General features: G+C 37.9%; 1 protein-coding gene across 2 annotated transcripts; it reads left to right on the forward strand.

The window, feature by feature from the left end:
• Window positions 1-3,953: 3,953 nt before the first annotated feature.
• On the forward strand, window positions 3,954-18,495 carry LOC122299403 (BTB/POZ domain-containing protein POB1-like). Of its 2 annotated transcripts, XM_043109665.1 has the most exons (7): window positions 3,954-4,370; window positions 12,479-12,547; window positions 15,599-15,724; window positions 15,960-16,081; window positions 16,172-16,235; window positions 16,343-16,622; window positions 17,398-18,495. In XM_043109665.1, the coding sequence occupies exons 1-7, from the start codon at window positions 4,115-4,117 to the stop codon at window positions 18,209-18,211; spliced, it is 1,731 nt and encodes a 576-aa protein (XP_042965599.1). In that variant the 5' UTR covers window positions 3,954-4,114; the 3' UTR covers window positions 18,212-18,495. The 2 variants fall into 2 exon arrangements, with proteins under 2 accessions (XP_042965599.1, XP_042965608.1); XM_043109674.1 differs by lacking the exon at window positions 12,479-12,547 and having other exon boundaries at window positions 3,956-4,370.
• Window positions 18,496-19,566: the final 1,071 nt, after the last annotated feature.

Consider the following 19,566-nt stretch of genomic DNA (forward strand, 5'->3'; position numbering starts at 1 on the left):
CAAGGGTCTCGTTACCATCTTGGTGCAAGATAACCCCTTCCTTGCCATCTTTGTCATAGATCAGTTCTCTCATCCTTTCAACATCCTCCGTGTCATCTTCATTGATCAGGAGGTTTTTCCCTTTATAGATGGGAGAATTTCTGCATTCTGTCGCTCTATGACTGGGCTTCCTGAATTTGAAGCACTGAATATTAGCGTTGGAACTCTGAACTTGAGTGGGCTGTTGAGTAGGGCAAATCTCCTGTAGACGGACCTTAGTATGTTTTAATCACCCCTTGGCGCAGGGTCACTTGGTTTGCTGTTTCTCCACGACTAAAGTGTGTTGATAGGCTTCAGAAACAATCCACAGATAGTGGAGGCTGAGGATGTCTTGTAAGGGTTGTTGCAAGCCACCCAAATGATGTGCTACCAACTGCTCTTCAGTTTCAAAAAGATCATTGTGGGTCACCAACTGATAGAACTCCTCGATGTACTCATCAACATATTTCATTCCCTGTCTAAGCGTGTGAAGTCATTGAAACAAGGTCTAAGTATATTCGAAGGGCAAAAAGTGATCACCCTATATCTTTTTCTTCATCTTCTCCCAGTTACCAATCTTGGATTTACTCTCTCGCTCTCGAGACCGCTTCAACTGCTCCCACCAGGCAGACGCTCGGCCCTTTAGTTTGATGGTGACTAGTTTCACCTTCATATGATCTGGGACATCCTTGTATTCAAAAATACATTCCACTTCGTGCAACCAATTGATGAAGCCCTTCGCCTGTAGAGTACTAGAAAATTCTGGTAGATCCACTCTGAAGCCTAGGTCTCCACCTCACTCCTCCCGACCACAATACTTCTGAAAAGGAGCACGATTGTGATACAGGTTCTCAAAACTAGATTCTAACTCTTGATCATAAGTTTGACCCTCCAGGTTTTGCACCTCTAGAAATTGGGATAATTATGCTATTTGCCTTTGCAAATTTGCAACCATCGTATCTTGTATGTTATGATTGCGGGAAGGGACTTCCTCATGTGGAACATGTTCACATTGACCACAACCTCTACCACCAACCATGAAAACTGATGATAATTCACCCTAGGAAAACGCTAAAACTCTGATGCCAACTGAAACTGGACCAGAATAGGAGATTATTTGGACAATTAGTTAAAAATTAGAAACTAGAGATTGAGATTGAGAAAAACTGCAAACAAAGATAAACTTTGAGATTAGGGTTTTACTATAAAATAAGTCAATCCTTTTTCTGAAACCCACAAGTTAGGCTTAAATAGTTAACAAAAAATGGTAAAATTGTAATTATGGCCAAACAATAGAATACGAAATAAGATAACTAAAACTAAAATGTAGCTTAAGAATCCGAAATAAAGCCCTTATTAAAGACAAACATTATCATAAAGAAAATTAACTAAGAATGAAAGAGTTAACTAAAAATGACGATTTGGAAAAAAATAGATGATCTTGGGGTTGAAAAAGGGCCCACTAGATAGGGCATGGTGACCATGACATGCGTACTGAAGAGAACTTTTCAGATTGGGGTCATATGTGCGATTCTGATACTTGTAGCTAAAATTATAGTTAAAATACTAATGTTGCCAATTCTTCTCGGCCAACCAAGGGATAAGTCTCCTTGCCCAACCGAGGAATAAGTCTACTCTCTCAAATCTACAGCTTCTCCCCCAAATCCTAGGAATACTTATCTCTTTTTGTCGATTTTGCTCTAGTCTACCTTCTCAAAGTAGCCCATTGCTTTTAATGTGGCATTTGTCAGCTAAGCCTCCTCAACCTTGAATTCGGACTTAGATCCCCTTGCATCAGAAGCTAGCACTCATGATGCCCAAGAAAAAAAGAAAAAAGAAAAAAAAAAAGATAGTGACAGATGGCTGACACACAGACTGACAAACTGATGCAAATTGAGACATATAAACAAACATACTCAGACTGACACACAGACTAACAAATTGAGATAGACATATAGAAATGGAAGACAGACACCAATGTTAAATATTTTTATTTAGTGTTTGAATTTTTTTCTAAATGTCTTTGAAGTCATACTTACTATTCTTATTAGGCTTCTCAAATTTTCATGGAAAAGTAGCAGCTTGCAATTTTCGTATGAGAGAAAAGTTTAATATAAATAAATAAAACAAAGTGTGTGGTTTAGAAAAAACAAATAAAACAAAGCGTGTGGATAGTGTTAAGAACTTTCCAGGCAAAGATAGGTGTTTTCTTGTGAAGTTTTAGACTTAATTTATTGTGTAGAATTTGTATATTTTAATTTTATGATGATGCTGTTATATTTTGGAGAAGATAAGTTAAAAAAAGATCCATTGTAGCAATTTATTTGAGATTTTTTCAATCGAGGATGGCTTCAATCTTCCTAAAGAGAGCGAAACTTTCATGCTTAATTTCCTATTTTATCATTTTGTATTTCACCGATATATATATAAATATATATATTGCATTAACTTTGACAATAACAACAACGACAAAATTTTATAAAAGCAAGGAAAAGAATATAACATGACAAGATTAGATTTGTAAAAATATTTAAAGATGAGGAGGGTATCTCCTCTAGAACCTCTACACAGGCTTAAAAATGAATATTTTCTTTCTTAAAATATTATCAACGGATGGTTTAGAGATGATAAAGTTGAAGATGAAGAACATCACTTTTCTATAAACTTAATGTTGAATTTATGACTCGGTAATGGTTATAGAAAAACTCTAATACCTCATTCCATGAATGAATATCCTTTGTAGGAATCATGTTTTCTGTAAATTACTTTAGTAGTATACATCTATGAGTTTATGGATGGGAAGAAATAATGAAATGATGACTTAGGAAAGATGATTTAGGAGGAAACCATTGAAGGACTTGAAGAGCTGAACAATTCTTCTCAACTCAAAGAAAGGGGTGAGTTGAATTTTGTCAATCCTATTGCATGAATTTTCCTACTGACTACAACGCAGACTGACTTTAACCAACTCTCACTCACAACATCAAGTCTTCACCAAACCAATGCCCAGTCAAAAACGTTTATTTCAGCTACCTCTTGGTCTTCCTATTGGGTATGCAGAGATTTACATATACAAACTCTGACCATTTATATGAAAAAAAACTAACTTTATTATTTTAATACCATTTCCCATTCTAATCATTTAGTTGAACCAAACGTTGGGTTTTCTTGACTTTTTCAAGTTCTAACTTCTAAGAGAGTTTCAAGAACAGGAAACCTTTTTCTTATTCTTTTAATTAATATCATATTTATATATATAATTAATAATATTTAGGATCATAATTTAATGAATCTTGGGTAAACATTATAAACTTGTTGATGTTCACCTAATTTTGTAAGAATTTTAATAATATAACATAAAGTAATGAGATGAAAATGCACACTGTTGTTTATACTCGAAACTAATCGGAGTTGGCCTAATTGTACTTTTTTTTTTTTTGATATATTGGGAGAGATGGTCGAATCTATGATCTCTATTTTGAAGACGTGGGTTTTGTGCCATCTGGCTACTGACCGTTGGCATCTGCACTCATGTTTTGGTCTAACAAAACATCCACCTAATATGACATTTATCATTAGTTATTTAAACAGGTCATTGTCCCTTTTATTTTTTAATTTTAAACAACAATGGTGATAAATTATAAGTTTTGGGATCATTGAACTCACCTGTCTCTTTCTAGAAAATTCAAATAGAGAAAAAATGCAATATATGAGAAGAAAAATTTCTTAATAAAGTAATTTATAGTTAAATAAAAAACCCAAAAACAATCAAAGGCCACCTCACTTGACCATGATCAAATGCTTAATCCAAGTCAGAGAAACCAAAACAACAGTTAAAAAGAAAAACTACATAACAAAACCAAAATTGAAAAGGAAAAAATCATTCATTTATAATAATAATAATAATAATAAATGGTATAAAGCCGACCTTGAATCAGGCTCCGAAAGGTTTATTTGCTACCTCTGAAACATCATCTCCTCGGACAGTACAGACAGACTCCTCCCAACACCACGCGAGCCTGTCGATACTCCGGCGATTGAGTTCGGCACGCTTCGACGTTTTCTGGATCGGTTAGGGCTTGTGGGTTCTTGGGGAATGAGGAATTTGGATATGAATACAGATCTTTTCGACCCGAGGTCGGTGATGGACTCGGATTTCTCGCGGGGTCCATCGGCCGGGGAAGCCGATTTTGGGTTCGCTTTCAACGACAGCAACTTTTCCGACCGGGTGCTCAGGATCGAGATCGTGGCTGACCCGGCTGAAAATGGGCACGATTCGGAGGGGTGCACCAGTGTTGCCGATTGGGCCAGGCACCGGAAGCGGAGGCGAGAGGATATCAAGAAAGAAACAGGTAAGTATCTTTTTGGTTTCTATGGAAGTTTGAGCTTGTTGAAGGAAATGCTGTGTCTATATTTATCGGAAGAATTGCAACTTGGAACAGGTTAAATGGCTAGTTGATTCTATGAGCTTCTGTTTGCTTAAAATAAGTTACTTGTATTCTTTCGTATCTGGATGCGTGAACAAGATATTTGAAAATGAAGTCATAAAAGCCTTGGGGTTGGGGAGTGTTCCCCAGGTCTAAGTTTCAAATGGTGAAAACAATCTCTAGGTCCATCGGACTGGTGGATTCTCTGAGAGGTGCATTTGTGGAAAACTTCATGCTGAGGATCTGTGCACTCCCAGAATTAGTCGGGACGTTGTTTTTAGATACCCGGTGGCAATAAAAAAAAGATATTAGAAAGCTTAAAGATCTCCGTTTAATTTTCTATGTTTCAGTTTCGTTTGTAAGGAAGTTGTTTTTGTTTTGGTTCGCGGGGCGTGCCGGGGGGTGGGGGGGATTTCTACTGTCACGCTTAAAAAAAGAAGAAACTCAGAACAAACTAAATTTATTATTTGAATTTTCTCGTCACACTAAAATGTTAGTCGTTTGATTTTCTTGGCCGTGCTTACTTTTGTGATAGTATCAAGGAAAAGAAAGAAGAATGAGGGCTAAGATATGTTAAAGCTCAGAACAAACTACTTATAAAAAAGAAGCTCAGAACAAACTTTTTTTTTTTTTATAAGTAATATGATATTTCATTGATAAAAGGATAGGCATAGCCCAAGTACACTAGAGGTATACAAAAGCATACACCTTTTTAAGAACTAGTAACCGGTACAAGGAAATCATGAAAACTAAGCCCATTTAAATCCAATGCATAACAAACTAAAATTATCATTTTATTTACTGGGTCTCTTTTTGGTTTTGTAGAAAGTTTCTCACAAGAAGATATATTGAGATATCAATCTGTTGGGAATGTTGTTTTGGTTCTTGGAATGGAGACCCTTTTATGGTAGAACTGAATAAAAACTCAAGTCAACTGGCCGAATAACATAGTGTTATAGTGCTAAAGGTTATAGGAAATCATAAAATAATCTAGAACAATCAGTAATGCTTTTCTTTTCCATCACTTTTGATTCGACCATGGAGCATTACTTTTTTTTATTTTTATTAAACAGTTAAAAGGCACTCAACCAATCCTTAATTCCAACTAATCGGGGCTGTTCAATTTCAACCTTTCTGCTACTTTGCTCTGCAAATTGTGGTAATGAGGTGTTTCCTTAGGTCTTCCATTGTAGGTTTTTTGAGAAAACAAGAAAGTTAGACTCTTTGGGTCATATGATTGCACTGAAAGGTACTTGAGAATTGATTTATCTGTAATCCAGGGACTAGAGTTAGGAGAGATATGGCCTTAATAGTGTTTTATCCTTGTCATGTGATACAATTGGCCCGCAACTGGACATTGTTATTGCTTTCTGTTCTGTTTGGTGACATATGCATTTTGATATTGTTATGCTTGAAGTATTGAACATCTGAAAGGAAGTGTGCTGATTGAGCTTGAATAGTTGATTGTGTGACCCGTCTATGGTTAGAGCCCTAGCTCTCAATTTCATATCCAAATCTGGTCACTGGGTTATCATATTGTGCGGCCACACCTGAACTTCTATACTGAACAGTTTAGTTGTAGGCCTAGGTTGGATGGACTATATTATGATTTAGAAGGCAGAGGCTATTTGGTTAGAAAGATGGTTTGAGGAAACTGATGTTTTGCAGGTGGTGAAGCCCTATCTGATGACAAGGCTGCGAACACAAATGGTTAATGTCGTTTTCCCAAGTTGGTTGGGATGTGTGAATGTTTTCCACGACTTTCATGCCAAAGGAAACTTTGAAAGTAGTCTTAGGGGATGCTTGGGTAATGAGATGAGATGAAAATTTTGTGAATAGTTGTGAAATATTTTGTAAAAAGTAGTAAAATGGTTTGAGTGAAGATGTTTTATTGGGTTTTGGGAAATAAGGGAGAAAAAGTTGAATACAAATAATTTTTTTTTTTGATCGGTAACAAATATTATAACGTTAAAATATTATTAGAATATAAAACCCCTAGGGGTTGGCTCAAGTGGTAATGGCCTTGGGGGTATGCTCTCCCCTAGTCTAAGGTTTAAATCCCCTTAGGTGCAAACAATCACTAGGCGCGATCGGAATGAATGATTTTTCCGTTGAATTACTTGATTTGCATTTGCGGGAAACTTCTTGTTGAGGGCTAGTGAACCCCCGGGATTCAATGGGATGCTGTTCCTGGACACCTGATGCCAATAAAAGGAATTGTTAGAATATAATTTTTAATATAATTTTTATTTTGCAATTTGAAAAAGTTGTATTGTTTTTTTTTTGTATTTTGTTTGGAAGTTTTGGAAAGTAGTAATGATTAGATGAAAAAGTTAAATATTTGAATTTTTTGGTATGATGGGGGAACCACCCCACGACAAATTCCTTAGGACTCACCCATGGAACGTAAACCCCCGAAGAGACTCGAACAGCAACCCACTGCCATGGCCTCCCATTTAAATTGCAGTTTGGTCGCAGGGGGAATCGAACCTATGACATGGGGCACATGCACACAAGTTCGCCCTTACCACTTGGGCTATCCACCCGTGCCTAGATTTGAAATTGAAAAGTGCTTGTGTTTAAGTGATGATTGGGAAGGAAATTATGAGAAATTTTAAGAAGAGATGAGATCATCTCACTTTCCAAACAAGCCCTTTACGTCATTTCAAAGTGACCATCAAGGATTTTTACCTAATAGTCTCATAAATGGAGTTGATAAATTATTGTCAAATTTCGTGCTAATAGGTTTAAATTAGTGTTGGCGACGACTATGTTCAAATCCCAAAATGTATTTGTTGAAGAAAGTTGATTATTGATTTTGCTTTGACTACTATTGAATGTCTTGATAGCTTGGTGAGACCCGGAGAGCCAGGAGCCCCCTTTTTTCCTTTATCAATAAACCAAATTTCATTGATCATAAAAATAAGCAAGAGCCCAAGTATAGCCAGGAGCGCGTTGTAAATTAGATAGAGAAAGGGATGAAGAGCATGCGAATTGTGGTTTCTTGCTCAATATGTTGAGGTGTGACTTTGGGGGAGAAATGCTTATTGTATTTCCTCAATGTGTGTCTCATTCTTGGTAAATGGTACTCCCTTGTGGTTCCTTGTTGCATTCATGGTGTTGGGCTTCTGTGTGGAGTTTGGTTGTGTTTGGCAGTTTGGTTTGATGACCCAACTAGACAATAACCTGTTGCGGATTTTTGGTGGGTTTTTAATGAGGCTTGGGCTCTGGAACGGAGGCTTGGGTTCTAGAACGGTGGCTTGGGCAATTCTGGCTCTTGATCCGACCCAACCAGCTTATTAGGGTTTACTATATATTGTATAATTCTCTTGTATGACCGCTGCACTATATTTGCTTATCATCTGAAATAAAATCCTTTGCAGCTTCGTGAACGTAGGCATATTGTCGAACCACGTAAACCTTGTATCGTGTGTAATTGATTCCAAACAATTGTTATCAAGAGTCGGGTTCTGGTTTGAGTGTGAACAATAGTTGGAGAAGAAGTGAAGGTGTCTAGAATCGAGAAGTTTGACGGCACATATTTTGGGTATTGGAGGATGCTGATCAAGGTTTATCTCTATGGGAGGAGACTTTGTCTTCCTCTGTTGGGGAAGAAGCCGGATAACATTGAAGATGCATATTGGAATCTATTAGATTGACAAGTTCTAAGTGTCATTCAATTGACTCTATCAAGGTCAGTTGCACATAACATTATCAAGGAAAAGACCACGATCTTATGGTGGCCTTGTTTGGTATGTATGAGAAGCTGTTGGCTAATAACAATGTGTACTTGATGAAGAAGCTATTCAATCTAAAAATGGCAGAAGGTATGTTTGTTGTATCACATCTGAATGAGTTTAACACTATTAGAGATCAATTGTCATCTGTTGAGATTAAGTTTGATGATGAGAATTAGGCATTGATTTTGTTGGCCTCATTGCCAAATTGTTGAGAGGTCAATGACTGAGTAGTTTTGGTGGAAAATCGAAGCTAAAATATGATGATATCTGATATTGATTCTTGTCGAGGAGATGCGCATGAGAGATTTTGGTGAGACTTTGGGTTTGGGTTCTGCCTCTAATATTGACACTTGGGGCAGAAGACATGGCAGAAACTCAAATAAGGGTAGGTGAAAAGAGAGAAGAAATAAGGACAGGAGCAAGTTAAGGTCTGGGCAATGAAGTACTTGCTGGAGTTGTGGCAAGACGGGTCACTTCAAAAGAAATTATAAAAGTTTGAAGAAGACTAAGAATGACTCTGCAAATGCGGTGACTTAGGAAGTTCAGGATGCTCTACTTCTTGTGGTTCATAATCCGGTTGATGATTTGGTGTTGGTGTCGAGAGCCTCATTTCACACCACTTCACACTGAGAAATCTTGCAGAATTATGTTGCTGTTGACTTTTGTAAGGTGTATTTGGTTGATAGAGATGCTAGATGTTGTGGGATTGGGAGATGTATGCATTATACTTCCAAATAGAAATGTGTGGACTTTGTAGAAAGTCAGACATGTTCTTGAGCTGAAGAAAAACCTGATCTTTGTTGGACAACTTGATGATGACGATCATTTAATAGTTATTTTTGGGTGGTATATGGAAGGTTACAAAAAAAGCGATGGTTTTTGCTCGTGGTTAGAAAGTCAGTACTCTGTATATGACATTGGGATCAAACGATATGATTGCTATTACTGAAGCTGAGAATAATGCAGAGTGTTGGCACCACAGGCTTGATCATATGGGGAAAGCTAGCAAAACTAAAATCGGTTGATCTTAATATGTGTCAATAGGGACCATCAATGAGCGAGCTAGGAGCATGAGGTTACATGCTAGGTTACAACCAACATTTTGGGCAGTTGCAGTTAACACTGTAGTTTTTCTGATTAACCTTGGACTATTAGCTCCTTTAGAGTGCAGATTACCTGAGGAGGTTTGGAGCGGGAAGGAGGTGAAACTTTCTCGCTTAAAAGTTTTTGGTTGTGTTTCTTATATTCATATTGATTCTGATGCTTGCAGCAAGCTTGATGCCAAATCAAGAAAGTATTTCTTCATCGACTATGGAGATGAGTCATTTGGCTATCACTTTTGGAATGACTATAATTGGAAAATCATCAATAGGAATGTGATTTTTATTTAGAAAGTCATGTACAAGGACAAGTCTAGTGCAACAGCAGATACTGCAGATGTAGCTCCCATTCCTATTGTTCCACAAAGCAGAACAAAAGTTTGAGGGACATAGAGGGTGAGCCTAGTGCTCCCATTCCTATTGTTCCACAAAGCAGAACAAAAGTTTGAGGGACATAGAGGGTGAGCCTAGTGCTCCCATTCCTATTGTTCCACAATCAAATGCAGAGTCATGTATTGTTAGCAATGAAAGATGAGATGGACTCTTTGTTAGGGAACCAGAGCTAACTAAACTTCCAGCAAGGAAGAAATCTTTGCACATAAAGTGGGTATATCAGTTAAAGACAACGTAATGGCATCAAGAGTTATAAAGCTAGACTTGTTGTGAAAGGGTTTCAACAGAAGAGAGACATTGATTACTCTGAATGTTTCTGTCCAATTGTGAAAATTACAACAATCTGGTTAGTATTGTGAATGGTGGCTACAGAAAATTTACATCTTGAGTAGTTAGATGTGAAAACAACATTTTTTCATGGTGATTTAGAAAACATCTATATGCACCAGCCAAAGGAGTTCACGATAAAAGGAAATGAGAGTCTCGTTTGCAAATTAAAGAAGAGCTTGTATGGCCGGAAACAAGCTCCAAGGCAGTGGTACCGAAAGTTTGACAACTTCATTCGCAGTTTTGGTTACATCAGATGTTAGGCAGACTGTTATTGTTATTTTAGGCATTTTGACAATTCTTATATTATTCTATTGTTGTAAGTGGATGATATGGTTATTATGGCAAGATCCAATAGTGAGGAGACCAACAATTTGAAAAAATATTGTCGAAATAGTTTGCAATCAAGGATTTGGGAGCTACAAAGCAAATCCCTGGCATGAGAATTATCAGAGACAGAGTCACAGGCACATTGAGACTTTTACAGGCAATGTATGTTAGAAGAGTGCTCAATAGGTTCAATATGGACAAAGCTAAACTAGTGGGCACAGCTTTGGGAAGTCATTTTAAACTCAGCAAGGATCATCTCCAAACTTTGATAATTTGTATTTACTCATGGGTTTAGTGAAGGCTGTCAATTGATGCTTTTATGAGATTTGTCTTTTCATCAAAGGTCATAATTTTAGTTATTAAGAACTCAAAGAGATCACATCAAAGATCATAGAAAGTTTATATTGAAACCAAAAATAGAAAAATCAATCTGCAAAAGGGACTTATAACTCCTTGTAAAGTGGTAGAGTTTACAGTCTGCAAATCAATGATGTCAAACTCAGTAACAGCAGCGATGTGCTTTTAATTTGCTAATAGAATTCAATACTTCTCTCTTAGCTAGTCAGCTAGCTCTCTGCTGAAGTCACTGGAAAACTCTAAGATCACATGCATTTTGATTCAGATACCAGAAAACAAAAATGGAATGTTGATCAGATCACATGGTTTCTGTGAGTTATATATATATATATATATATAAGAGTAATACATTGGAGGTGATCACAAAAGAAAGAGGCAGATTTGTTCTATCTCTAATTCATTACTTGTCTAATATTCTCATGCAACAACTTCCCTCTTGAGAAAGACAAATGAATGAATGGAGAGATAGATTCTTCTGCACACGAAAAGCTAGCAAATAAGATCAAGAATCATGCATATTGATATTAATGCTACAACAACAAAGTAATAGCTCTGTTACTTGAAATCTTCTTTCTTTTATATTCAGATATGCACCATGCCAACATATAGCTTAAAACAACTTTTATTCAATGGTGTAGAGTCGAATGCTAGAAAGCTCAAATGAGTACTACGCCTTGTTTTGCCTTTTGGTTGATATATCCTAAAAGCCATATACTGACGAAAGTATCAGTTTATCAAAGCTTCAAACATCCAAATGACAAACCCATACACTGACGAAAGTAAGTGAACCCACAAAAGCCGATTGTATCAAGGGTTGACAGCATCCAGGCCTCTGATTTCTAGATGGTGAAAGAAAACCAAGCAGATTGAAGAAATTACAGAGGATAGATGGTGTGTTTTGACGTGTGTAGATGAAAAGTCAGAACCCGTGAGCCAGGACTGCCACCAGTATCCTTGTCGGCCTCGACTAGAGCTGCTTTGAGAGCTTCAGGGTGTGCAAACTCACCCGGAGATCCAACGGCAATCTGAGAGGAAATAAGGCAGTGACAAATGGAGGGGAAGGAATAAAGCGGTGACAAATGGAGGGGAAGGAATAGGCAGTGACGAACGGAAGGGAACGAAGGTGATGGCAAACGAAGGAGTTGACGAAGAGAAGTGGGGGTTAGCAGGCTAGGGTTGCGTAGCTTTGATATCAGTTCATTGTGGGATCCTGGAATGGGGATGGGCATGCTATTTCTCTTCTTTTGTCTGCAAATAATCCTTTAGTATGTTGTCATGCAAACCCGAAATTCATTTTCAGAACTAACATCACTGTTCTTATGTTAGAAGGCAGTATCTGATGGGAAGACAAACTTGGCTAAGTCTCAATTGCTTCTGGTTTGGTAATTTAAGACTCTTGACAGTTTGACAAATATTCTTGATTTTAGGATTTCTTCTCTACCTAGGTACCCCCCTTTCCCGTAAGGTTAGGAGTGCTACAAATTCACGTAGTACCAGGTAATGAGAGATCTATAAATCTAAATATCTCAATCATACTATAAATGTGAATACCTCAAACCGTATTTCATTTTTGAAGTAGTAAAGCAGAATGTAGCAATTTTTAGCAATAGAAAACAAACGATACTTCAGTGCAGAATTTACCTTTGAAAGAATGCTTAATCACTTTAGTCATTCGTATCATGCCATATCAAATCAATGCTTATCATATTAATTTAGCCTTATTACTGATCTAAAAAAAATCTATACTTGTTTAATGGCCATTCACTTTAACCCACTTGTGTGTAAGGTTGTCCACCAAGCTCACCTCCTGTGGTCACAAGGGACACTGCTATACTATTGGATGTTGTCATCCTAGGTGTGCCACACATTTTCAATGTTCTTTAGTGTTGCTTGCACTCCAATTCATAACTTTGCATCAGTATCAAGCATCATTACATGGCCAACATATAAGCCTTCATAACATGCCTTCATTTATCATTTCTTTTCTCATAACCTTCATATCGCAAGCGTTTTCATAACATTTATAACATGAGCATAATCATAAATCTCTTAGCTTTTATATCAGAACATTGGTATAATTTCATAACGTAAATATAATCATGGTCATGACATAATAAATAGCACATGCACCATGTCATCATCGAACTTTACTTGCATAACATATCATATCATAGGTGCATAAAAAATGGTTTACATGAAATGCTAACGATATCATAGCATATAGCTTAAGAAACACTTCTGCCGACTTCAAAAAAACTTAAATAACACTTTTCAATTACAGAACATTTTCCTGTAATAATTAAAGGCATGATCATTTATACTTGCCTCATTTTCTTAGTCCGATAAAAAAAAGGTTGCTCCTGATAATGTCTTTGAGTCTTTTATTCATGCTTTTGTAAGTAGAAACAGATCTGGTTTCTGTTATCTGACGCTTTGATGTCCATAGAAAATAGCTCCTCTGTTAATGGATGATCACACATACCGATAAAAAAAGGTAGTGAGCGTCAACTTGCTTTCATGCATCGCAATGTGCTAAGCCTAACACCACTCACCTAAACTATTCTCCAATTGATAGTTCTCTAAAAAGGTTACTTAGGGTCACTGAATTGCTGCTGTCAATTGCTACACACTTGGTTTCTTGGCTAAATGACAAAGGGGCATGTGCTGAAATTTCCAGCAAACATAATGGTGACTTTAGGGCCCTCTAATATGTGTCTTGTGGGTGTACTTTCTAGAGTTTGTTACCGCTTTAAGGCCTCATGTTTGGTCTGAACGTAGGCTCTAACAGTAAATGTGATACTCCATATTGAGTGAATATAGGGTGTAAAATAAGATTCTACATTGCTTGGGAGGGAGAAATTATTTGAACTATCACCCAGATATGGCTTGGGTTTTCCTAAGGTCATTACAAATGGTATTATAGCCAATCCCAACCAGAAATATGGGACTTTGAGCTGTGCCACCTATAATACTATGGCCCAACAAGGACATTAGGAATTTGTTGGGGGGAGGGAGATTGCAAGACCATATCGAGTGAATATAGGTAGTGAATGGAATCTCGCATTGCTTGGAATGGAAAAGTTCTTGCTCTTTATAACGATTCCAATGGCCTCTATTTGTACCATTGACTAATCTTTTTGGAGTATGACCCAGATGGCCTTAGGCTTTCTTTGAGGTCTCAAAATGGTGGTGTGTGTGCATGACTGTTCTACAGGTATGTAATTATGGAGTTTTACCTCTATGACACCAAGGTTCTGTCCTAATACCCGAGGGATTTGAGTCACTCCAAGGGTGACTTATTGAGGTCAAAACTTTGGCCTTAAATTCGTATCACAGTTCCTAAAAAGAGTCCAAACAGCAAACACTTTGAGGTCTCGTGTTTCAGAATTATCTCCAATGGCTCGATCTTGCCTTTAACTAAATGTATGAAAATTATACCACATATAAACTGCATAGCTCATGAAGTCTATGATCTGTGTGGTGTGATCATGCTGAGATGTGATTTTTAAACCGTAAACATAAGGAAACCAGCTTATTTCGTTCTTGGACAGCATGTATAAAATTTAACACCAATAACAAAAATCTTACTTCTATAATGGGTGTATTATACATCTATCATGGTATCACACTTATATATGTTAAAAACCATGCATGAACAAACCTTTACCTAGCCTCCAAAAGCCTTGAACCATGAATCAAATGATAGAATCTGTCCGCTCGTGTTTCCTAGACAAAACTCTGCCTTTTGCATTATCTAGCCTCAGGGTTCTGTGTTTCAACATACAAAAACAATGAGGAATAGATTATATGCGTAAAGGATAGGAAATTTCGAGTTCTAGGGTGATTGCTTGAGAAGACTTAAACTTGGATCAACTTGGAGATTGCATAAAGAGTTGCAGCCGCTAGAGATTAATAAAACTTGAAAGAGGTGCTGTAGGAGTGCGAAAGAAGCAGAAAACTGAGTGTTCTCACACTGATTTAGTTGCTGGATGATAGTCTTGGACTTTCTCTAAAGAACTGAAGATGAGAACTCACCTAAATCACCAAAGGGTGCCCAACAGATAGGATTTTGTTAAGGGGGAAAAGGCTGCGAATTTATGAAATCCTTTGAGTTGTAGGGCTGAAAAGGGACAATATCATAGGGAAAATTATGGCAGAGTTGAAATAATGAGGTTAAGGGTCCTCTTTATAAGAAAAAGTTCTGATTTTTTTGGGTTGCATTAAAGCTGAATGGGGTTTTAAGGACTTCTAGGAAGCTTCCTTTGATGGTGTTTAAGAAGGCATGAGTTCTGGGTTTTAAGAATTCCTATTTGAGTAAGTTTCCTACTCCTATAAGTAACAGTTCAGATAAAAATCAACTCAGTTTTGGAAAGTTTTACCACTTGCCTATCATAACAATCAGTATGTAATACAACCAACTAATCTTGAAAACGGTCAAGTAGAAGCTAAAATCAGGAAATTTAAGACAAAATTCGAAATTATTCAAACCAGAAAAATCCCTAATTTCAAAATCATAGGTGCTCGAGTATGACATCCTTTTTGGTAAGTTGACAATCTCTCACTCTCTCTAGTTTCTAATACCATTATCTTTCTACTGTTAATCTTTCTATTTATCAATAAGGTGTTTCTCTTGTATACGTCTTGTGTACTTGGGCTATGCTTATTGTTCAGATCAATAAATTCCCAATTACCTATCAAAAAAATGTTCATATGTATCTCTTCTATACTCTGTATTTAGTAAAAACATCTTCTCAATAGCATGGGATTATGATTTATTGATGGCAAAAGATCGATTGTTGGTGTAGCATGCATGCTTATTTTTATATATATTCCATGTAATGTCACCGTGTATGCTTGTTTGCTGTCTTGCCTAATAAATGCTTGGTGGTTACCATCTGTTTTCCAGTTCTGGATCTCACTGCATGCCCTGAGGAGCAAATTTTGAACTGTAACCAGCCTGATATGGATGATGGTGCAGGGTGTGAAAACCCAGATGAGGAAGTAGATGCAATGAGTGAAGAATCACGTTCAGGTAAGTATCAATCTTAAATAGAATGGTCCCCTTTGGTGTTGTTTTTTATTCAAATAAGTATATATTTCATTTGAATTGAGACCCATCTGTTTATAACTTCACCAACTGCAATATCATCCAAACATAACCTAATGGGAAGAGGCGAAGAGTGTTTACGCATAAATTGTTCATTTTCTTCCTAATCTAAGAACTTAATCAGTGGATGTGTTTCAAGCATGCTCATTTTTTCTTGTAGGTGATGAAGCTGGAAATAGCAATGATTCTAGTTGGATCACGGATTGTCCTGCAGTTTTAAGAGTTAAAACATTACATATTAGCTCTCCTATTTTGGCAGCCAAAAGTCCGTTCTTCTATAAGGTATAGGTTAGATATTACCTCAAGTGGTTTTACATACAGTTACTTGTAATGCTTGCTGGATGGTCTTTCATTTCCTTTTATTTGTTGTAGTTATTCTCAAATGGGATGAGAGAGTCAGAGCAGCGACATGTAACCCTTACCATCAATGCCTCCGGTATAAAGAAATATCATAAACTTCCTGTTTTCTCACGAAACCATTACCTTCTTGGTGTGTATGACTAATTTAACTTACAACCCTTTTACTTTTCTGCCCTGGAACAGAAGAAGTTGCCCTCATGGAGCTACTGAATTTTATGTACATCAATACCTTATCCGTCACTACAGCTCCTGCTTTGCTGGATGTTCTTATGGCTGCAGACAAATATGAGGTCGCCTCTTGCATGAGGTATTGCAGTCGACTATTGCGGAATATGCCAATGACACCTGAGTCTGCATTGCATTATCTTGAGCTTCCTTCCAGTGTTTTAATCGGTGAAGCGGTCCAGCCATTGACTGACACTGCAAAGCAGTACCTTGCTGCCTACTATAAGGACATCACCAAGTAAGTTCTACTTAGTACAACCATACATTGGATTTTATTTTCCTGTCTTCCCTCTTGTCGGTTCTATTAGGGATTGATAGCATTGGATTTTACTATGAAGAGCTAAAGTAGATCACATGTTACCCTTGCATATGTCATTATCGACATTCTGAAACATCTTTTGTGCTCAACTATTTTCTTTAGTGATGTCTGTGATTGGGTTTTGCTGCCGTAGTTCAAAATGTGATACTGCTGTCATGTTGGGATTTTTCTTGTTTGTCTGTCCTTCAAGTTGAATCATGTGAATGAAGATTATGATACCAGCCGAAGACTTTTGAAGCATCCTTTTTCATAAATTATCCTCTTATTTCATATGTCATGCGATTCTCTTTTGTTTTTCATGTTGGTTACATGAATAAAATCACACATTTTGCAGTCATTTGTTGGGCCATAACCTTATCCTTGGTTTTAACAGTCCACCTTGCAATTTCTACCTATATCTTTGGCTTGATTAAGCAAGAGAAATTGATCCTTTCGTTGTGAAATCATTTAAGATGTAATATGGTATTAGGGCAAAGTTGACCCACACAGCCATTGGCAAGGTTAACATGTCATAATGATTAATTAAGCACAACTGTTCTCACCTCAATTCTTTTTAATTCTCTTTTAATTCCTGCTGCTGTTGTTTCTGCTGCTTCTGTTGTTTGGTGTCTTCATCATTATTCAAATTAAATGTGATTCGTCTTCTGGGAGGCAGCTTATGAATGAGATTTTCTGATTTTGCTTGTTTGTCCAGGTTCCAGGAAGAGGTGATGGCCTTGCCCCTTGCTGGAGTAGAGGCAGTATTGTCCAGTGATGATCTCCAGGTTGCATCAGAGGATACTGTGTATGACTTTGTGTTGAAATGGGCTAGGAATCAGTACCCAAAACTGGAGGAGCGGAGAGAAATCCTTGGCATGCGCCTGGCACGCTTCATTCGCTTCCCTTTCATGAGCTGCCGGAAGCTTAGGAAGGTTTTAACCTGTAATGATTTTGATAATGATGTGGCATCCAAACTCGTAATGGAGGCCCTCTTTTTTAAGGCCGAGGTGCCACACCGCCAACGCATTCTGGTTGCAGAAGAGTCCAACACCCCAGCCCGTCGCTATGTGGAGCGGGCCTACAAGTACCGCCCTGTCAAGGTGGTAGAATTTGAACTTCCCAGACAGCAGTGCGTGGTTTACCTGGACCTGAAGCGGGAAGAGTGTGCAAATTTGTTCCCTTCTGGACGGGTGTATTCACAGGCATTCCATCTGGGTGGCCAAGGGTTCTTCCTGTCGGCTCACTGCAACATGGACCAGCAGAACTCTTTCCACTGCTTTGGGCTGTTTTTAGGGATGCAGGAAAAGGGGTCAGTGACATTTGCAGTAGACTATGAATTTGCAGCAAGATCAAAACCAACCGAGGAATTTGTCAGTAAATACAAAGGCAACTACACATTCACCGGGGGCAAGGCAGTCGGCTACCGAAACTTATTTGCTATACCATGGACTTCCTTCATGGCTGATGATAGTCTCTACTTTATCAATGGAGTCCTCCACCTCAGAGCTGAGCTTACCATCAGGCTCTGACTCCACGCAATTCCTGTTTCTTAAAGCTGTAGATCGATTTGCCCTTTTAATTGGTGGGCCTAACCTTTTCTTTTGTTCTGTTTTCCCAGCACCTTTTCTCCCAAATGCTTGTAATAAACCAGGCATTACTCTCCTCTCGAGATACTTTCTGTAGCAGATTGTTGAGTGATGATTCCAAATAATTCTCTCGTTCTGAGTCTACTTGTGCGTGGAAGGAACGAGGGTAAAATGTAAATAGGTTTGAGTAGGTTGCAGAATCAATACCGTTTTCGAGTTCTGTTTTCCTTTCCTTTTCTTTTCTTCTTTATTTTTTCATTTTTTAACTGGAACTGTGTGACAGCGTGAGCGTTTCATCAAAATTAGCACTTCTGTACTGAGTGGAGCATGGAAAATTCAAGTGCCTCGTCTATGCAGTACAAATCCCGTTTCTGCACACAAGATTTTGGCTTAACTTCGACCATGTAGGGAAAGCAAATCTAGAATACAACTTCGTCTATTGAGTGAGAGCATGGAAAATTCAAGTGCCTCGTCTATGCAGTACAAAAATTCAAGTGCCCCGTCTATGCAGTACAAATCCCGTTTCTGCACACAAGATTTTGGCTTAACTTCGACCATGTTATTACATTAAAGAGAAGGAGGGGGGGGGGGGGGGGGGGGGGGGGGGGGGGGGGGGGGGGGGGGGGGTGGTGGTGGTGAAGGCGGGGGGGAGGGAAAGCAAATCTAGAATACAACTTCCTGATAAATTTATGAGTTTAAATGAATGAATTGATTAATCGGCTAATTTTAATTATAAAACTTGTATAATATAAGGAATGCTGCATCTTATATTCATATGTACTCGAGGACTTTGTTCAAGAAGTAAACCACTTCATCCAGCCCCCCCACATTGCAAGCGTGCAGCATGAATAAGCATCATTTGAAACTCTCTGACCTCACTTCTGCCACCCCCACATAACCATATACACAACTCCCCAGACTTCAGAAACGCACACCTCCACTTCGTTCCACAATAGTATCCACAAAGCAAGCAATTCAAATAGGCATGTGCATTTGCGCCATTTTTTTCCAGCCCGGTTTAGAACCTGAAAAATCGGGTTCATCCGGGTGGGTATCTAGATTTCGTATCCGCCCCTATCTAGATGCAGGCGATGTTATATAATGTGACATCATTTTGATCTTCAAAACTATCTTTTATGTTTGTGACCTTCCTCTTTAAAACGGTTTTTTGGAAATTTTGGATATCTTATTACAATTCGGGTAACATATATTCAGAGTTTTATAACCAGGTATCCGCCCAAGTTACAACCATATTAAACCGGGTGGGTACTTGGATTACATTATAAACCCGGATGCAG

Source organism: Carya illinoinensis, chromosome 2 (assembly GCF_018687715.1).
Source record: "Carya illinoinensis cultivar Pawnee chromosome 2, C.illinoinensisPawnee_v1, whole genome shotgun sequence".
Lineage (NCBI taxonomy): Eukaryota > Viridiplantae > Streptophyta > Magnoliopsida > Fagales > Juglandaceae > Carya > Carya illinoinensis.